Source organism: Pelodiscus sinensis, chromosome 6, assembly GCF_049634645.1.
Source record: "Pelodiscus sinensis isolate JC-2024 chromosome 6, ASM4963464v1, whole genome shotgun sequence".
Taxonomy (NCBI): domain Eukaryota; kingdom Metazoa; phylum Chordata; order Testudines; family Trionychidae; genus Pelodiscus; species Pelodiscus sinensis.
The window spans coordinates 79,269,655-79,288,066 of record NC_134716.1 but is presented as its reverse complement, the minus strand read 5'-3'; the positions used below and the strand labels follow the sequence as shown (position 1 = coordinate 79,288,066).

Genomic DNA, 18,412 nt, shown 5'->3' with positions numbered 1-18,412 from the left:
TTGGGGAACTAGGAATAGTAGGTGGGTTGCATGAGTGGGGCGCAAGTGGACCCCCTGCCACAGATTGCTTGCCACTGCTTCAGACCCTTTCATGAGCCCCTCAAAAGACAAGACTCAGTTTTTCAAGTTGCAGGCCCCTATGCACACATGGGAACCTCCTTTATGTCAATGGGATTCCATGCAGGCACAGAATTTTCCCATGAAGGGCAGCTGGCAGGATCTGTGACCAGATTTATAACAAAGTCCAAATGTGTAGCTGCTTCCAGTATTGAGTTCACATTTAAAAAAATATTTTAAATGCCCATTCAAAGGTAAGCTTTCCTATGTCAAGTCATGCATGGTACTTATGCTTTCTACATACTAATGGTCACACTTAAATAGTTCATTTCAGTTTGAGAAATATTATCAATTCCAGCACTATTCCTTATTATTAAAACAGGGAATATTGCTAAAACCAATTTGATGTCTAAAACTGAAATACAGTTTTTAAGGGTATCCACTGTATCTGGACAAATTTTTCAAGTAAAGGAAGGTATTGACTGGAAATCCTCCAAGTCATACTGGTGTTTGTTTTTTCTTTAATAAAGGAAATGATACTTGATTCTTCACCTCTAAGATGAGAATAAAGCTCAGGGTATCACAAACACTTTCCCAAGCTCAACAGAAGAGCAGTGTTTGAGGGTATAATAATGCAATACAGTATAATGAAACCAGATGGGACTTCACCAACTAAATTGATGTGCAACAAATGTGGTGCAATTTATGCTGAAAGCTGCTGTAACTTCTAGCAAATCTTAAATAGGGTAGTAATTTGTGTCAGCAGAATGGTTGAAATTCTGCAGGATAAATGTGCAGTATGCTTTTATCAATTGGGAAAGTACTTTCCATCAAACCGGAAGATAATACAGTGCTTCTCTACCAAGGACATCTAACAAATGTCCCTTTCCCCCCCTCCAAAAAAAAAAAAAAAAGAGAGAAAAACATAAATTGTCTCTTAGAAAATGTACTCTCAGTCATGGTTTTTATATTGAGTGATGTAAGCAGCTTAGTTTTTGGCTATTACTGGTTCTTTACCCCACCTACATATGTCATGGTTACTGTTGAATAATTTCCCTGGAGATAGCGATGGCATGGCTTTAAAAAATCAAGACCACTAGCTGATGGATTTAGGAAATAAAATGGTATAATGCTTTCCAGACCCAAATTTGCAAGAACAATACTTTCTTTATAAGGAGCTAAACGTCAGCATCATTCATTCATAGGTTCATGTTCTTAAACAGAGGAGATACCTTTTTATTAACATTTTCAGCTTTTAAGGCCTTTTAATCCCTTTGAATCTTTAATGTGAAAATCTTTACTTGATTAAAGTCTAATTTTCCTATATTAGGGAGTGACTGTCTATATTTGCACTACAGTAAAACTCCAATAGTCCGGTACTCCTGATAGTCTGGCATCAAAATGGCAAGAGCCTAGTGAGTGAGCTTCGGAAAAAATGAGTCACAAGGTAACAGCGGCAGCAGCTGAACTGAGCAAAAAGGGTAAAAAAAGTCTTAAAAAAACTAAAACATTACAGTATACTGTATGCAGTATGTACAATAAAAAGGATTAAGAAAACTTTATATACAGTATATAATGTATATAGTATATATATATAACCAGTTTATAGTACCTCCTGATAGTCCGTCATATCTGATAATCCGGCACCACCTAGGTCCCATAGGTTCTGGATTATCGGAAGTCTGCTGTATATGGAATATAGAGTACATTGTTAGATTTTATTAAACAATGATAATAAGCAGGATGAGCAAGTTATGGTTTTATCTTCTATCAGTTGTATAAAAGTCACAGAGGGGTAGCTGTGTTAATCTCTAACTTTAAAAACTACAATGCCTCCTCATCCTGCCAAAATGAACCTTCCAGTTAGCGTCACTGAGTATGTGCTGGTGACGGAGGGAAATCTGAGAATGATGTAAAGTGCTCTTTCCCATAAGAAGTCTTTTTTTTTGGTTTGTTTTGTAGTTAGGTTTCCCCCAAAACCAACTTCTTGGCTGAGAAATCAGACATGAACACATGCTCTGTTTTACTGCAGCTCTACTTTTTGGCATATGATTATTTCCATGTAAGAATGAATGTCAGATAACCTATTACAATGATTTAGTATTTACACAGGAGTTTGTGTGGTTTAAACAGCACAAACACAGGCAATAATCCTCATCATTCATCTCCTAGATCAATATTAATTTAATTAATGTATTATCAGCTTCATTAGTCATAATTACCCTCATTTCATAGAATGATTGTTCTGAGGCAGAGAAGTGGAGTAGCCCAGGGCAATTATGTTGTTATGTGATGTAAGTTGTAATGATTGAAATATTATAAGTATCAAAATCGAGAGCTCTGGGATCTTAGTCTTTTTGACATCACAAATTTAAAATCTGTATGGATTTCTGAATGATACATTATACCTGTTTGAGATAAAGAGTCATTCAAATAGAACAAAGTTATTAGAGCTTAAAGGTGAGATTGTCATGTAAGAGCATACATTTGCCATATGTCAATCTAATAAAGTCATCCCAAAGTCACATGTGAGCCCTCTGCATGACCGGTGCACACACAAGTGTAGGGGCCACACCTGCAGTTACAGACCATGAGATGCAATAACAGATAGTGGAAAAGTAGTACAGTTGCTGCATGTGACGTGGGTAGGTTGGAGTATATTGCATCGTTCACATCTCCTCTGATATTTCCTTGGGAAAAGGATATTTATTCAGATGTTATATGGAGATAGGCAACATTTGTCCCTCAGTATGCTAAAATTATGAATGATGCTAACACAGGTAATTGTTAGCTGTTTAGAAATACTAGGCTTTTTAAGACATAAAGAAGAAAGTAGGGATCTCAGCAAGCTCAAACTCAAGAGAAACTATAAGAAAAGGGATGTGATAAAAGAAAGCACTCATTTCCAGATGCAAGAAAGAAGAGAGGAAACAGGCAAGGTGAGCTTGTGGCAATTCTGCATCACAGAGAAATACAGCTACACTCATGTAATTGAAACTTGAGCATGAATCATACTCATGACTGGAATATTAATATTGATTAATAAAATCTTATAAGAGAGGTGGAGAAATCTATGCGAGAATGATTTACAAAAGCAAGCAGCAAGAGTGCTAGAACAATTTCTATAGTTCTATAGGGATCCTGAGAGACATTGACCCAAACTATAAACCCTGCTTATAAAGGAAACCACTTCAAGCCCCCACAACCTTATTTCCAGCACCTGTGCATCCAGATGTGTTTTCAAAATGGAGACAGCATCAACAACAAATTAATGTGGGTCAAGTTTTAAGATTACAACAATATACACAAGAGAAACTACAGTATGCAGCTGTTGCAGACCACCAGTACTGAGCACAAACTATGTTTCTGAACCAAGTATCAAAGATCAAATGATATTGTGCTCATGGGAAATTTTAGCTTTCTAAACAGATTTTTGGTAACAAATACTGCTAAAAAAGATTGTCAGATGCTTGAGCAATGTGAAGAAAATCATAGCCAAAAATTCAGACCCAACTAAAGGATCCTACATTTAACTCTTCCTAATGGGAGATAATGTATAGAAAATATCTTGGCACAAGTGATTGAGCTAATAAATATAGTAATGAGTGAGACAAGTTCCTGATCTCCGTAAAGTTATTCTTCAGACCTGAATAAAGAACTCTGCCGAGCAGTAAAACTTGTCTTTTTCACCAAGGCTATGTCTAAAATACAGGATCTTTCGAAAAAGGGGTTTATTTTCGATCGATCCCTGTCTAAATGGCCATTTTTCTTTTGAAAAACCCCGTTTCGAAAAAAACCATGGACTTCATTATGCAAATGAAGAGCAGGAAATTTAAATCCTGGCTTCATTTGCAATTTTGAAGTGTCTAATTTACATCCCTTTTTCAAGAAAAGGGATGTAGTTTAGACACACCCCAACAGAAGTTTGTCTGGTAAAGGATACTGCCTTACTCACCATATACATTTTGGTACCAATTCATCTACAGCAGCACTTGAAAAATATATATTAACATAATTCTTCATCAAGAACAATAATCTCTCTAATATTCTTGTCCATTTGTCTGTTCAGTTGTCAAAATTTGTGAGTGCTTGTCTCTACAGCATTTAAGTTCTGTACAAACATTGGAAATCATATTTGGCCAAATTCTCTGGTGTTTTAATGCCACTGGCTTCCATGAAATAAAATCAGAAGAGAATAGCCTCGTGAGAGCTTGTGTGGCAGTGTGTGTTATGTTTACTCTGGTTGTAAGCAGGTCTCTTACTGCTCTGACCTATTCTTGGTTAAAAAAACAAGTAGTTCTGTATCACCTTAGGGTATGTCTAAACAGCAGGGCTTAACTCAAAATAATCTACACAATTGAGTTACATCAATTACATAGCTTATTTCAAAATACCTTATTTAGAAATTGGGAGTGTCTACACAGCACTTATTTTGAAATAGAGCACTCTTCCTCTGACTTCCCTTACTCCTCATACAACGAGGGTTACAGGAGTCAGAGAAAGAAATCCTCCAGCTTGATGGTATTTCGACATTATTTCAAAATATCTGCCTGCTATGTAGATGCGGGCTGTTATTTCAAAATAATGTTGCTGTGTAGATGTTCCCTTAGAGACTAACAAATATATACATATACAATATCATGATCTTTCATGGGCAAATTGCCCAGGAAAGCTCATGTTGTTGTGTTTTTAAAGTTACAAACTAATACAGCTACTCCTCTGAGACTATTCTTGGTTAATCAGCCTTAGCATATTCAAAAGTAAAATCAGGTATTCTATTCGAGTTGTATGAAGAGTGCCCTGATAAGGTCATCTTTCTTACAATGAGTTCTGAAGATGACAAGGGTATGGTTTCTCCTTTGAAGGGCTTTTCCCCATTCTTGGGCTTTCTGTTGAGAAGATTCTGCCTCTTGTTTTGGGTGTAGCAGTGCATGGGGAACTAGTGCAGGCTGTCGAGCACAGACCCTTCTACTCAAGAGATATGCGTCTGCGTTGTGTACTGGTTGTAGCACCTCCAATAAATTTCTAGTCAATACCAGATAGAGAGGTGCAGTATTTTGTTTATAATGATCTAAGTAATTAATAGTCCAAGCACTGAAGCAGAGGTGCCTAATGATGGCAGCCACAGCAATGGGAATTAACAGATGTCCGTTCCTGCTGCCTTTGATAGAATCTGGTTGGGGCTAAAGATAATGCATACATGGATTGCTGTAGCCACCTTATTTGTTAAAGGTTCATTTCCAACAATGGCAAATTTCATCCTAATATATTAATTAGGCATCTTTTAAAATTTTACATAAGAATTAATCCCATCACAGAGAATCCTAGGATTCTACAGTTTTTTGTATTAAGTACAATTTTTGCAAATTTGTCATTCAAGGATACATTGCATCATATTTAACTGACATGTGAGTTGTTGCCTGAAATAAATTTAGTCCCTTGACTATGAAATAACATAGGAAGAATTTACTTAAAAGAGAGCTTGATGAAATGATATTTATAAATTATCTGCTTTACTTGTAAGGAGAGACCGTATCCTTATCACACCCTTCCAGATTGCTAATAGCAAAACTTCCGTTATTAAAAAAATCAGAAAAGAGATTTGGGTTGTGGGGGAAGTTTGAAAGACACAACAGCATCACTCTAAATTTTTAGTAGACTAGAAGATACTGGTCTAGGATGCAAAATGAGATTCAACATGGAAAAACAAAACCTAATACTCTTATGGGTAAAGTGATCAAAGTCATAAATATGTTTGTCAGCCGACGGTCAGGGCAGTGAGTCCCTTATGACCGGCTGAAGTTCTTTTAAATTGTGCTTGGTTCTGTTACAGCAACTGAAGGAGTTAGGTTAAAGCTTAAACAGTTACTATTTATTGTTACAGGGTAAACTTAGTTGTTAAATGCTACTACTGTGTTACAGATAACACAGACACTACAAAGGACAGGACAGAAATTACACTAATAAGTCACTTACAGGTACCATGAAACCCTTTGGTTCTCTGAGCTCTTATTAAATGCATGCAAAATAGACACATAGCAGGTATATATTCTTACCCCTGCGTTCCAGACTTGGCGTGGCCAGCGTCTTTCTCTCAATCCCTCGGGAAGAAGTAGGGCGAGGTTGGGCGTCCCACAGACCTCGGGAGACAATCAATACCTGCCAGCAGGTATAGATGATTGGAGCTCAAATGGGGTGGGCTGCTGAACCTCTTTTATACCCCTTGGGTCATGTAGGCTTCTTCCTGGTTTCAAGTGGCCAATTAGGAAAAATGGCTTTGAATGCCAAGTTTCCCACGAAGGGTGCAAAGCATAATTCACACCTGGGAAAATGCAGACAATGGGCACCTCTGGTATGTGATGGGCGAAGATTCCTCTCTGGGACAGTGCAGGCGTGTCAATTACTGGTACTAGCCATCAGGGCGACGGGAGGCCCCGGGTCGTCAGCTAGCCCATTTACTGTCTGGTTTCTGTTTATGGTAGAGTCAGGGACAGGCAGCAAACCTGTGTTCCCAGGGCATTAAAGGCTGACTGCCTTTCTCTTGCTCTCTGGGGGTGTGGGGGAGAAACAAGATGGGGCTCGTGGAAAAACAAGATGGGGTTTTTGTGTCTGGCTACAATGTTATATGCAATTAATACAGGGTTAAATTTGAGCTTTCAATCACACACTAATCAGGAACTTCAGGACTTGATTTATAATGAGACCTTCACCCATCTTCCACATTTGAATGCACTTTCTTGCCCTTTAATCACTTCTGTTAATCTTCCCAGAACTCTCTCCAGCTTCTCAGTCTTTCTGGCTACGAAGAACAAAAGGTGAAACTATGTACTCCAGTGTGGTCTCGCTGTAGTTAAATGCAGAGATACTGATGCCTCCTTTTTCTTTGTAAAAGGATGCTTCTGGAAATTTTCAGTATATTTGCATTCCTGTTTTTTAATCATTTGTTAGTTTTGCAAGGTCCCAAAATAGAATTCATTTCTTTCTATTTCTTTTTGGGATTCAGCAAGAAAGCAACAGGACTCGGGCACTGGACTGGAAGTGAAGATGTCTTGAGTGAAAACCTGGCTCCATTGAAGTCAAACACAAAACCTCCAACTTTCCTGTGTTCTATTCCCAGTTTTGCATCTTTGACAAATCCCTTAATCAGTGTGGCTGTGTCTAGACTGCATCTAGACTAGAGGGGGAGGGATAGCTCAGTGGTTTGAACATTGGCCCAGGGTTGTGAGTTCAATCCTTGCGGAGGCCATTTAGGGATTTGGGGCAAAAATTCATCAGGGGTGGTACTTGGTCCTGCTGTGAAGGCAACGGACTGGACTCAACAACCTTGCAAGTTCCCTTCCAGTTCTAGGAGATAGGCAATCTCCATTATAAAAAAAAGAAATCCCTTTTCCGATTTAAATCCCCCCTGCTTCATTTGCATAAACATGGCTGGCGCTTTTTTCCAGCTCGGAGCTTTGCCGGAAAAAAGCGCCAGTCTAGACGCTGATCTTTCGGAAAATAAACCCTTTTCCAAAAAATCCTTTATTCCTTATGTCCTTATTTTACGGAAAGGGGATGCAGTCTAGACAGCCTGTGTGCCTTTGTTTCCTTTTCCCTTTTTCTGTATTTCTCTATTTAGATTGCAAACGCTCCAGGAAAGGCCCTATGTTTTATTGGTTGTTGGTATCTAGTTTTTACGATGTATTTTTATTTGTTATAGTTTATTCTGTTTTAAGATTGATTTATATAAGATACAGAATATCTATTGCTTTTATCATGATGGCCAGTTAATATAAGAGCTTGTCTTCACAGCTGTCCATCTTTTCAATTCAATTTAGAGGGTCTAGTAAAAGACCTGCTAAATCAATTGCTAATGGTGCCCCCCCCCCATTGACAATGGCCTCGTTTCTCCCGTTGACCTCCCACTGCGGGGACGGCGCTGAAACTCAGATTTAGGTACATGGACTCCAGTTACATTATTTACTTAAGCCGACTTTCTGGCTTTACCATATTTTAGCAAATATAACCAATGGGTTATATTCATTTTTACAAACCCTGTACCCCTCTGCGAGGTATACTCGGGTGCGGGGTATACAAAAATGTTTTTACTCAGCTGGTGGTGAGCGCTCCCCCGCCCCTTCCCCCACTGCACAGCCGCCAGCCTCTGAGCGGGGGAGCGCTTATCTCCCGGTTCCTGAGAAGGAGCACTCCCCCTGCCCTTTCCTTCGGCTGTGCAGGAACCGGGAGATGAGCACTCCCCCGCCCAGAGGCTGGCAGCTGTGCAGCAGGGGAAGGGGCGGGGGAGCGCTCTCATTCCGCTGCCTGGAGGTTGTGCAGCTGCACGGAAACCAGGCGGGGTGAGTGCTCCCCCGTCCAGAGGGTGGCTAATTCCCCCCCTCATACACACACCTGTAGAAGCCCCCTCTCCCCCACACAGTTTGAAAACAAGTCTTGTATACCCTGAGGGTTATACTTGTGCGTGGTATATACAAGGTTTTTTTACTCAAACTGCAAAAACCGTGGGGTATATTTGGGTGCGGGTTATTCTCGTGTGCGGGGTATATTTGCTCTAAAAGACAGTAGTATTGACCTGCCCCTTAAAATGATGCAGCTAGGTCCTATCCTGTACTGTACTGGTTTAGAGGAGGTAGGGAGTTTTTTTCACTTCTCACACCCTGATTCAAAGAATGGGGAAGAATCTCTGCTAGCATTCAAAAGAATACTTTAAAAGAGTCAAGACAACTAGTGCTCTTGCTAATGTACTTTGTCTTCAAGGAGCTGCAATATGCAGTTCAAGAGATATGTCTAGCACCCTATTCTAGCAGATTAGCTAATCAGGTTGAATGCTGTGTCTTCACTGTTTTCTGCATTGTGACCCCACCCCCGGAAATAAAATACCTAGCAAAGGAGGCACCTACCTGTATCTCAGTTCCACCTCACTGCACTAGTAAAGGTGGGATTACATAGTTCCTGGAAAATGTGGGTGACAGCAGTGCTACACCAGTGTAATCGCAGCATATTTGCCATCTTGAAATCTTACAAATAAAATATTCATTACTGATGTTCCTGTGGCATTAACTTTATGTAGAAATAAATTTCAGTTCCTGTTAGTCTTTCTTGTAATGAGAATTTATTACATAACACATGACAATGGAAAGTAAATTGTAAGGTGCACCACATTTCTTTATTCTGAAAAATATTTTTAATATATTTCATCTGAATACATTATATTCCAAGTAATTTACATGGCAAAAGGCTTTAAACCTACTAGAACTTTTCTCACTAATCAAAGTTAAGATGGCAGAAAGGTTTCATTTCCATTTAACTGTGCTACTGTATTTTTACCTCTTTGTCTAGTATCAGTGTGGCATGAATTCTTTATCCATTTGGCTTGGTGTGGCTTGCAAGTGATGAAAAAGAGTTTCCTTGATACAAGTCCTTCTTTGTTAATGCTATCGGGAAAGTGTGATATCCAGGGAATACAACTGCACTTGGTGGGTTACTGATAATGTAATCTACCTTCTAAATATAAAACTCATCTTGTCATCTGTTCCATTTAACCTTAAATAGCAGTTTTGTACAACATAAAGGAAACTGTGTATTGTGAATTATACATCTACATTTAGAACAGGGGTCAGAGGAGTAACCGTGTAAGTCTGTATCTTAAAAAAAAAAGTGAGTCCTGTGGCACCTTTAAAGACTAACATTCATTTGGGCACAAGCTTTCATGGTTAAAAACCACTTTGTCAGATGCATCTTAAAGCTTGTGCCCAAATAAATTTGTTAGTCTTTAAGGTGCCACTGGACTCAATTTATTTACATCAGGTTCATCTGCTCAGTGCTGCACTAAATCTTTATTTTTCAATTTATTTTCTAATGATTATTTACTGAAGACATTCATTTTATGATTGCTTTATTGCTTGTTTAAAGTTAAGTTGCTCAACTGAATTTACTAATTAAGTTAAAAATTGAACCTAGACTGAAGAGTTAACAGTGCTGTTGTTGGTTGTTTCAAACGATTCCTTTACATTTCTGAGCCATTTTTAGGGTTACAACAGCAGACTCTTTATGCTCTGGCCCTAAGAGTAAGATGACTCAAATTACCATTTTAGTGAGGATATGGAAATTTTGGCAGAACTGATCCATTTCTCCCTCAACATAGCAGAAAGAGCCCATAGTTCCCATTACCAACCCCTTGGCAAGATGAAATGTAGGAGGTGCCATTTCACCCTTCCCATACAAGAATCTGTGGTGTAGACTGTCAACTCTGCATGGCCCAAACTGAAAGAAAAAGTCTACCAGCAAGGCTATGTGGATCTGTGTAAAATTTGATCAAGGTATATGCCCCCATATTTATTTTTCTTCCTCTTTGCCAAAAATAGTCATATTGAAAAAATCTTGACCTCAGTAGTTGGAGCAGGGCCTCCAGAGGGTTATGTGGAACAAAAGATTGAAAATTCACCACAGAAAGTTTTTTAAATCTTGCTCCACAATTTTATGTGCTGCAGTGGCATTTGTTGTGTCCACTTGTATGGCCTTATCTATCACTTCCTCTTCTTGTACTCTCAGAAGAGGTCCCAAAGAAGAGTCCAAATATAAAATAAAATAGCTTACTTTAATGTAAAACTAAATAATTTGTGCATCAAAGAATCTTGTATTTTCTCATCTTGTTCTATATTGGAACATAGAAATTAGTAACAATTGTTCTGATTTTCAGCCATTCTGCAACTCGATTTCTACATTTTTCCATAGCATCTTCAACAGCTGCTAAAATGCCCAGTCCTATAAATCTTTACTTACGCGAGTCATTCCATTGGAAGTAATTTGGACTATCTGTATGATTAAAGGACTGCTTGCATTATTAAGGGTTTGTTGGATAGGATCTCGAAAGGGAAAGTTCATGAGATGGACTTGCTCTTTTCTGATACATCTGTAAGGTACCAAAGAAATCTGCGGTGCTATTTTAAACCCAAAAGTCTTATTATTAATTTATATAATGTCATTTGACTTGTTCATATTTATATTATATGGCTGTTCTGGTTACTGCAGTAGGTGGCAAATTACTTTTTAGGTATTTCATCAGGTAGCATAAGAAGAACAATGTTATAAATTCCTGACAGCATTTATAACCTTTTCTAATAGGTCTGAACTACAATAAAACTGCTTTTTGCTTGGCACCTGAACGTCTTGTTGCTTCTTCCCGCAGTTAATAGGGAGAAGCTTGTTAGTGTAGCATATTCTCTTTTTATACTGACGGAAGTGAATATCATCAGTATGCAGATAATGCGGTGATGTATATCCTATATGTACCAAAGACTGAATAAAAATGTAGATATGTTAGGTACATAAGCAAATAGTGCTTTATTACCCTTTCCATATATTTACTCAACAGGCTTCATTTTCTTCCCATTACATTATAATTTTCAACAGGAAAGTATTCAAGGATTGAATTGTACAGTATGCTGCTGCCTATTAAGATCGTGTCTGAATTTTGATTGAAACTAGGTTTTTTGACTTTTTTAGTTCCAACAAAGTAACTAAGTTTTTCCTTTTGTCCCAGTTTAGACTTGGATCACTGAAGTTACAAAAAGTCTCAAGTCCAACTGAAATCATTAAAGAGCTGATTTGCCACTGCCTAGACTGCATAGCAGAACTACATGCCAAAAAGGAGCACTTGCAAAAGGAAAATGAAAGGCTTTTAAGTGATTGGAATGACGTGCAAGGACAGTAGGTTGAAAAATATATCAATAGGATATTCTTTATATATGTGTGCACAGTTTACCTATGCAACAAAGTGTAGGTTATACTGATGGAATAAAGAAAAGTTATTTATTAGTTCCCATAATAGAAGAACTAGAGGACACCAAATGAAGTTAATGGGTAGCAGGTTTAAAACTAATACAAGAAAGTTCTTCTTCACACAGCACGTAGTCAACCTGTGGAACTCCTTGCCAGAGGAGGCTGTGAAGGCTAGGACTATAACAAAGTTTAAAGAGAATCTAGATAATTTCATGGAGGTTAGGTCCATAAAAGGCTATTAGGCAGGGGATAGAAATGGTGTCCCTGGCCTCTGTTTGTCAGAGGCTGGAGATGGATGTCAGGAGACAAATCGCTTGATCATTGTCTTCGGTCCACCCTCTCTGGGGCACCTGGTGCTGGCCACTGTCGGCAGACAGGCTACTGGGCTAGATGGACCTTTGGTCTGACCCAGTACTGCCATTCTTATGTTCTTATGATGGAAACTATTTAAGATCTCTGCAAAATGAAATGCACTCATTTATTTTCTGTTGATAGTGTTTTGGGTTCTAACAGCTTGTAGGCTTCACAGGCGTAGAGGCGGCTTCTTATTTCAAGGTGGCAAGTAGCACCTCAGACTATCATCCCAACTTGATTCTAAAAAGCGTCATGCTTCTCTAAATTGTAAGATGGCTGCAATCATAGAACTTGGAAAGTATGTGCAAATAAGACTAACAGAAATGTATATGTCCATTAAGTTTACTCATTTGTGATTTTACTTTTTCATTACATTTGAGAGCTTTGTTTGAGATGAGTAGCTTATGTACATGGCCTATGGAGATGTGACTTCTATGAAGCAAATTGCATGCAGGCACCAGTGTATGACAAATTTCAGTGAAGTTTTATGTTTTTAGCTGGTGCAATACTGAAATGTAATCCTAGCCAACTTTGCTTAATTCTCACATAATATAGGTAATGCATACTAGAGTGAATTTTAAATAAAAAATGCCTTTTTGAGCATATGCAGAGATATATATAAAAAATTATCCCACTTTGCAGCTTACTATGTGATTTATGACTTATGTTCCTAAACAGTAACACATAACGGCTTTGAAAGATATCTGTTTACATGTATTTACTTGTTCCGTGTATATCTTTTTAACATTGCTATAATTTGCAAATGTTACATTAATAAAATAAAAAATTCCTAAATACAATAATTTAATAGGTCATAGATCTACCAAAGAATGTAACCATTTTTATATTTATTTGGACTTCTAAAAAAACCCCAAAAAACAGCCAGACAAGTTGCTACCCTTTTGTCCTATGAGATTTAAAACCTAAAAATGCATAGAAAATTAACTAGTATCATAGTACCAATTTGCCTTTCCCAGGGTCCTTCTATGTCACAATAAATGTATAATCCAGAATACTTTTCATCCCATGTCCATTCTCCCTAGTCCGGAGAGAACATATAGGTCTTGCAGCACGCTTCGAAGGTTAAGACTTGAATCCTGTACTTCTGTGGGATTATCTATTATCTAGTATAGAGGGGGCAAAGGGTAGCTCAGTGGTTTGAGCATTGGTCTGTTAAATGCAGCATTGTGAGTTCAATCCTTGAGGAGGCCATTTGGGGCAAAAATCTATCAGGGATGGTACTTCGTCCTGCTGTAAAGGCAGCAGACAGGACTCAATGACCTTTTAAAGTCCCTTCCAGTTCTAGGAGAAAGGCAATCATTTAGTTCTTCAAGGCCATGTGGCTCTACATAGGTGTAAGGATTTGCACTAGGCAAATGTTTTGCAAGATTGGTGGCCATGTGCTTTTGTCATACCAACTCGGAAAGTGATTTCTAGAGTCAAGTGTCCTTCATTGAAACTGAATTGCATGAAGCCCTCCTTGACTGAATCAGGAAACTGCTATTAGTCACTTGAATAACTCAAAATGAACTCAATTGCTGTGGTACCAAACAACATTAGGGGCTCGTCTACACTGGCCCCTTTTCCGGAAGGGGCATGTTAATTTCACCTATTGTAGTAGGGAAATCCGCGGGGGATTTAAATATCCCCCGCGGCATTTAAATAAAAATGTCCGCCGCTTTTTTCCGGCTTTTAAAAAAGCCGGAAAAGAGCGTCTAGACTGGCCCCGATCCTCCGGAAAAAGCGCCCTTTTCCGGAGGCTCTTATTCCTACTTCGATAGGTGAAATTAACATGCCCCTTTTCCGGAAAAGGGGCCAGTGTAGACGTAGCCTAGTTGTTGTTGACTAGTGTTGTTTTGTTTCCCCTCTAATTTGGTTACCATTCACATTGCAGGGGGAGGAATTGTCTTTTTCCTCACTGAAGGATTTGAAAAAAGTCATATTTTCCACTTGCATATAAGGTTTAAATATATAACTGGAAATAACAGTTAATTTCAATCTGTTGCAGTCAATGAAATTTCACTAAAGATTAATTTAACTTGGTATTTTAAAACCATCTTGCTTTTATGCTGAATATTTAATCAGGAAGTGGGTTTAGGCAATCCCCCTCCACCTCATGAACTGAATAAAGACATCACTGCTAATGCTTTTGACTCTTCATACTGTGCTTTAGTGTATATCTTTCCATTAAACAGCTAAAGTTCCCATGTATAGATGGAAAGTCTTCTGGTAGTTGATTAGTACATATGATCTTCTTTAAAGAATTATTGAATTGATCTATATGGTAATGGTGTTCAGCCATTTGCATTTAAATTAGATGAATTATTTATCAACTATCAAATGTATCCCAAATGCATATCACAGCAGACTAAGTTAATATTTCATAAGATCCCTTTCTATTGCCTTTTCATTTTATATATATATTTCCTGTAAATTAATGACATAAATAATATGTTTTAAATACACATTGAAAAATGTAATGCTACTACAATATTGACCCCTTTTTTGTTTTTATAATTTAATTTTTCAATAGCTGTTGAATTAAAAACCCACACATTTTAGAATAATGCTTGGGAATATTCTAACTGTGAAAAATGGTACCTTTTCCGGAATCAGGCTTTTCATCACAACTTCTTATATATTAAATCCAATGGAAGATAGAATAATAGAAATATAGGCCTGGAAGACACCTGAAGAGTCCCATCTAGTTGTCTCCCATCAAGCAGGCTTAAATACACCTGGATCATCTCTGACATTGTTCTGATATTGTCCATAAGTTTGTTGTATTTTATCATCATTTGCTGTACTATATTCTGAAGTCTGAAATGAACAGTAAGAACATTATTAGCAAGTGAGTTTATTTTTATATTACACACAAATCAGTGTTAAAAACAATTAAGGTTGCAAAGTCAAGAACTAAAATGCTAGGAAATACCAATATTAAGTTGCTTGTTAGATTATCACATTTTTCACAGAACCTCTACTTTATTCAATACGTAGGACTTTGTTATCCATATTATGGCTCCATCTCTTATTTACTGGACACATACATTTTTTATATACTATTTATTGTTATTTTTATCTTCTTGATTGAAATTTAAGTTCAATTAATTTCTTAAAAAACCAAAATTAATTTATATTTACCTATTATAAATATTTGAGGATGACCTATTCCAAAGACCTCATTCAGCAGAATTTTTTGATTTTCACATATAGCATTAAGTATCTCTTTAAAAGTAATTTACATTAGACGTGAAAAAAAGATATTCACTCTTCAAAACAAGGGCTGTTGGTATCTTAAAATCTCAGCTCTCTAGCTGTACAACCCAAATAAAACAAACACAACATAGTGTTTGCTAGCATTGTAGTTGTTTGAATGCCCATAGGGAACTGAAATTGCCACAAATCCTGCTTCAGTAGTTCTGCTGATTGCCAAGAATCAATTTCAGTGTCCTGCAGTACAAAGCATCAAAGTCTTCAGAGGAGCAAAGGGACAATGAGTGGGCAAATGTTGATATAACATATAGATCCTAATAAATTTTCAATTAGTGGTAGTCCTGAGAACATCAGCTAGAATTTTAAAATAGTTTAAACATATTTGGAGGGGCGTGCTTTTTTTCTTTTCTATAAGTATACATTAAAAGTGCAAAGCAGAGTGAGTAGGCTCAACTCTTGAGCCCAAGAAGCTTGGCCATATCTATTTATAATCTCAATTAATGTATCTTTCTAAATTATATACACTCTGTGGAATTCACCACCTGAACCTAAATAACTCTGATATTAGTAGGTAGCTGTCTATAAAGTATGAACATAAACTAATCTCTAATAAATAGGGATTAGGGAGAGATTTTCTGTGTGGGCAGATTAGTGCATAACTACTGCCTGTAGGTGGTCTTTTGTGTTCTTCTGAAGCAGCTTGTATTGGCCAATTTTGGGAACAAAATGATAAACTAGGTTGAAAGTTGATATGATCCATAATGGCATTTACTATGTATCTCTCATCTTAACCATTACAGAACATTGTCTTAACAAACACATAGCCTATGTCTACCCTACAAGGATCTTGAGCAAAAGGGTTTTTTTGCGCAAAACAGAAGCGGCTACAATGCTTCTTGTTGCACAAAAACCCCTTGCGTAAAAAGCCTCCTCAGAAAATATGCTAATGACATTGTGACTCACGCTAATGAGTCTGTCATTAGCATATCCTCTGTGGCAAAAACCTTGTAGTGTAGAGAAAGCCCATAGAGGTTTTTTTTTAAAAAAAGTTAGTAAAATATGAAGCTTCTAACTTATTACATTTTAGGCTGGAAAAATGTGTGGAAGCTAAAGAAGAACTGGAAGCAGATCTTTATAAAAGGTTTATTCTTGTGCTCAATGAAAAGAAAGCAAAGATAAGAAATTTGCAAAAGTTGTTAAAAGAAGCTCAGGAACCTGCAGAGGATACAGCACATATAAGGTATTTGTTAATTTGCCTAAAATATTTGGTGTTGTGTCTGACACATATGTAGGTTTAATTTATATTTCCTAAGCTTTAATAGATAGTAGCCTAATTGTTGTTTCAATGTAATCATAATTAATAAATCACTTTTATATAGTGTATTTTCCTTCTCAAGGATTTCAAGTGGTATAAATAACATACAATAAATATGCAAGGGGACATTTCCCTCATTTCTGAGCTAAGTTTGTGAGTTGTGAGACAGCCAAAAAAATGGCCTAGCTTCAAGGTGTTTAATTAAAAATGAACATACAGGTTTCCTAAAATATGTACAATTATTTCTTAGGAGGGCAGAGGTGAAAAGGGATAGTGTTTTGTGTCAGTATACAATAGATTATCATACCCACTTCAACCTGCCTCTTAAAATCTCACTTTAAGTATCTCTTAAAACCTCATTTCCTTCCTCCTTAGAAAAGTGTTATTAGTGAGATGATTGGAAATATTTACTTAAGAAGCAAATAACATTTACTTAGGAAAAAAAATCCAAACAAAAATAAAATCACAGAACTGCCAAGAGATATGCATTAAATCAAGGGCATTGTTTTAATCCATTCTGGCCCCACTTCCTTTTAGTTCTGGCCCCACTTCCATTATCTATCTAGTTGTTTATGTAAGTTGTGAACTCTTCAGGATAGGGACCTTGCATTGACCTCGGTAAAGCACTGTAGATATAGCAGCTATGTTGCAAAAATAGCAGATGGAAAATTACCTTACTGTTTTTCTAGGGATAGCATGGCTACAGTCCAAACTGCTATTGAAAGAGAGCGAGATTATGGTGGCAGCACTGATGAGGAAAGTGAAAATTTAAATCAGCCCTCTACATTAGAATCAGGTAAGACAGAATATGTTGTGTTTATTAGAGTATTGCAAATTGGCCAATTACTTTACATGAATAAACTATAATGGAGACAAAACACTATCTGACACATTGCTTTGTGATATGCCAATTTACAAACATTAAAAAAAAAAAAGACCTCTGATGAACCAGAGTATAATGCAGGCATTTCAAATTAAAGAAAGGAAGATTTAAAAGGCATGTGGAAAAAAAATGAAGGAGATGTCTTGTTTATAAAATGACAGATTACGTATTTTGCATAACTAATAGACATCTAACAGTAACTGAACATTTTTATGATGTGAATAGTCAAAAACTACATTTTAAATTCCAGGAATCATTATGTACACATGAGGATTTCTGGAATTTAAAATGCAATTAATTGCTGATATTTCATAGTCTGTTTAAAAAAAAAAAAAAAAGGTTTTAACTGCATTCAGGAGAGTTTTTTGCTCGATTATTGGATTTCACAACAGGAGCTAAACTATTTTTATAACATGCAGCAGAATTCATTGAAACTTACAGGGGGATGCTCTTAGCCTCAGGTTGTTAAATGTGAAAATTAATTGGATTAATCTGCCTAAGACTGGAGAAGTGTGAGTACATAGTACACAAGAATTATCCATTTCACAGTACACTGTATAAAGCGTTGCACAAATGAATTCTCAGTTTGGTGTACCAAATACTCTGTGCGCAACTCTTTTTAGAGGCAATGCTGTTGGGGCAGATAAACTGCCTTACATTGACAGCTACCATATACTTAATGATTTCCCTTCAAGATTGTTGGGTTTGTATGGTTTCTGTCACCCCAGCCATTTATCTCTACTATAGGATAAGCTAATCAAAGAAAGATATCAGCAGATAACATAGTGCACATGGTTGTTGTGTTCTAT

At 37.1% G+C, this 18,412-nt stretch overlaps 1 protein-coding gene across 4 annotated transcripts in view; it reads left to right on the top strand.

Moving 5' to 3' along the window:
* The window catches only part of XRCC4 (X-ray repair cross complementing 4), a 274,028-nt gene that overhangs the window by 131,339 nt on the left and 124,277 nt on the right, over positions 1-18,412 (top strand). For all 4 annotated transcript variants that reach the window (XM_006124336.4, XM_075932197.1, XM_075932196.1 and 1 more), the window contains 3 exons: positions 11,597-11,763; positions 16,493-16,645; positions 17,410-17,516. In XM_006124336.4, the coding sequence (XP_006124398.2) occupies positions 11,597-11,763; positions 16,493-16,645; positions 17,410-17,516 (427 nt within the window). The remainder of the gene's footprint in view (positions 1-11,596; positions 11,764-16,492; positions 16,646-17,409; positions 17,517-18,412) is intronic.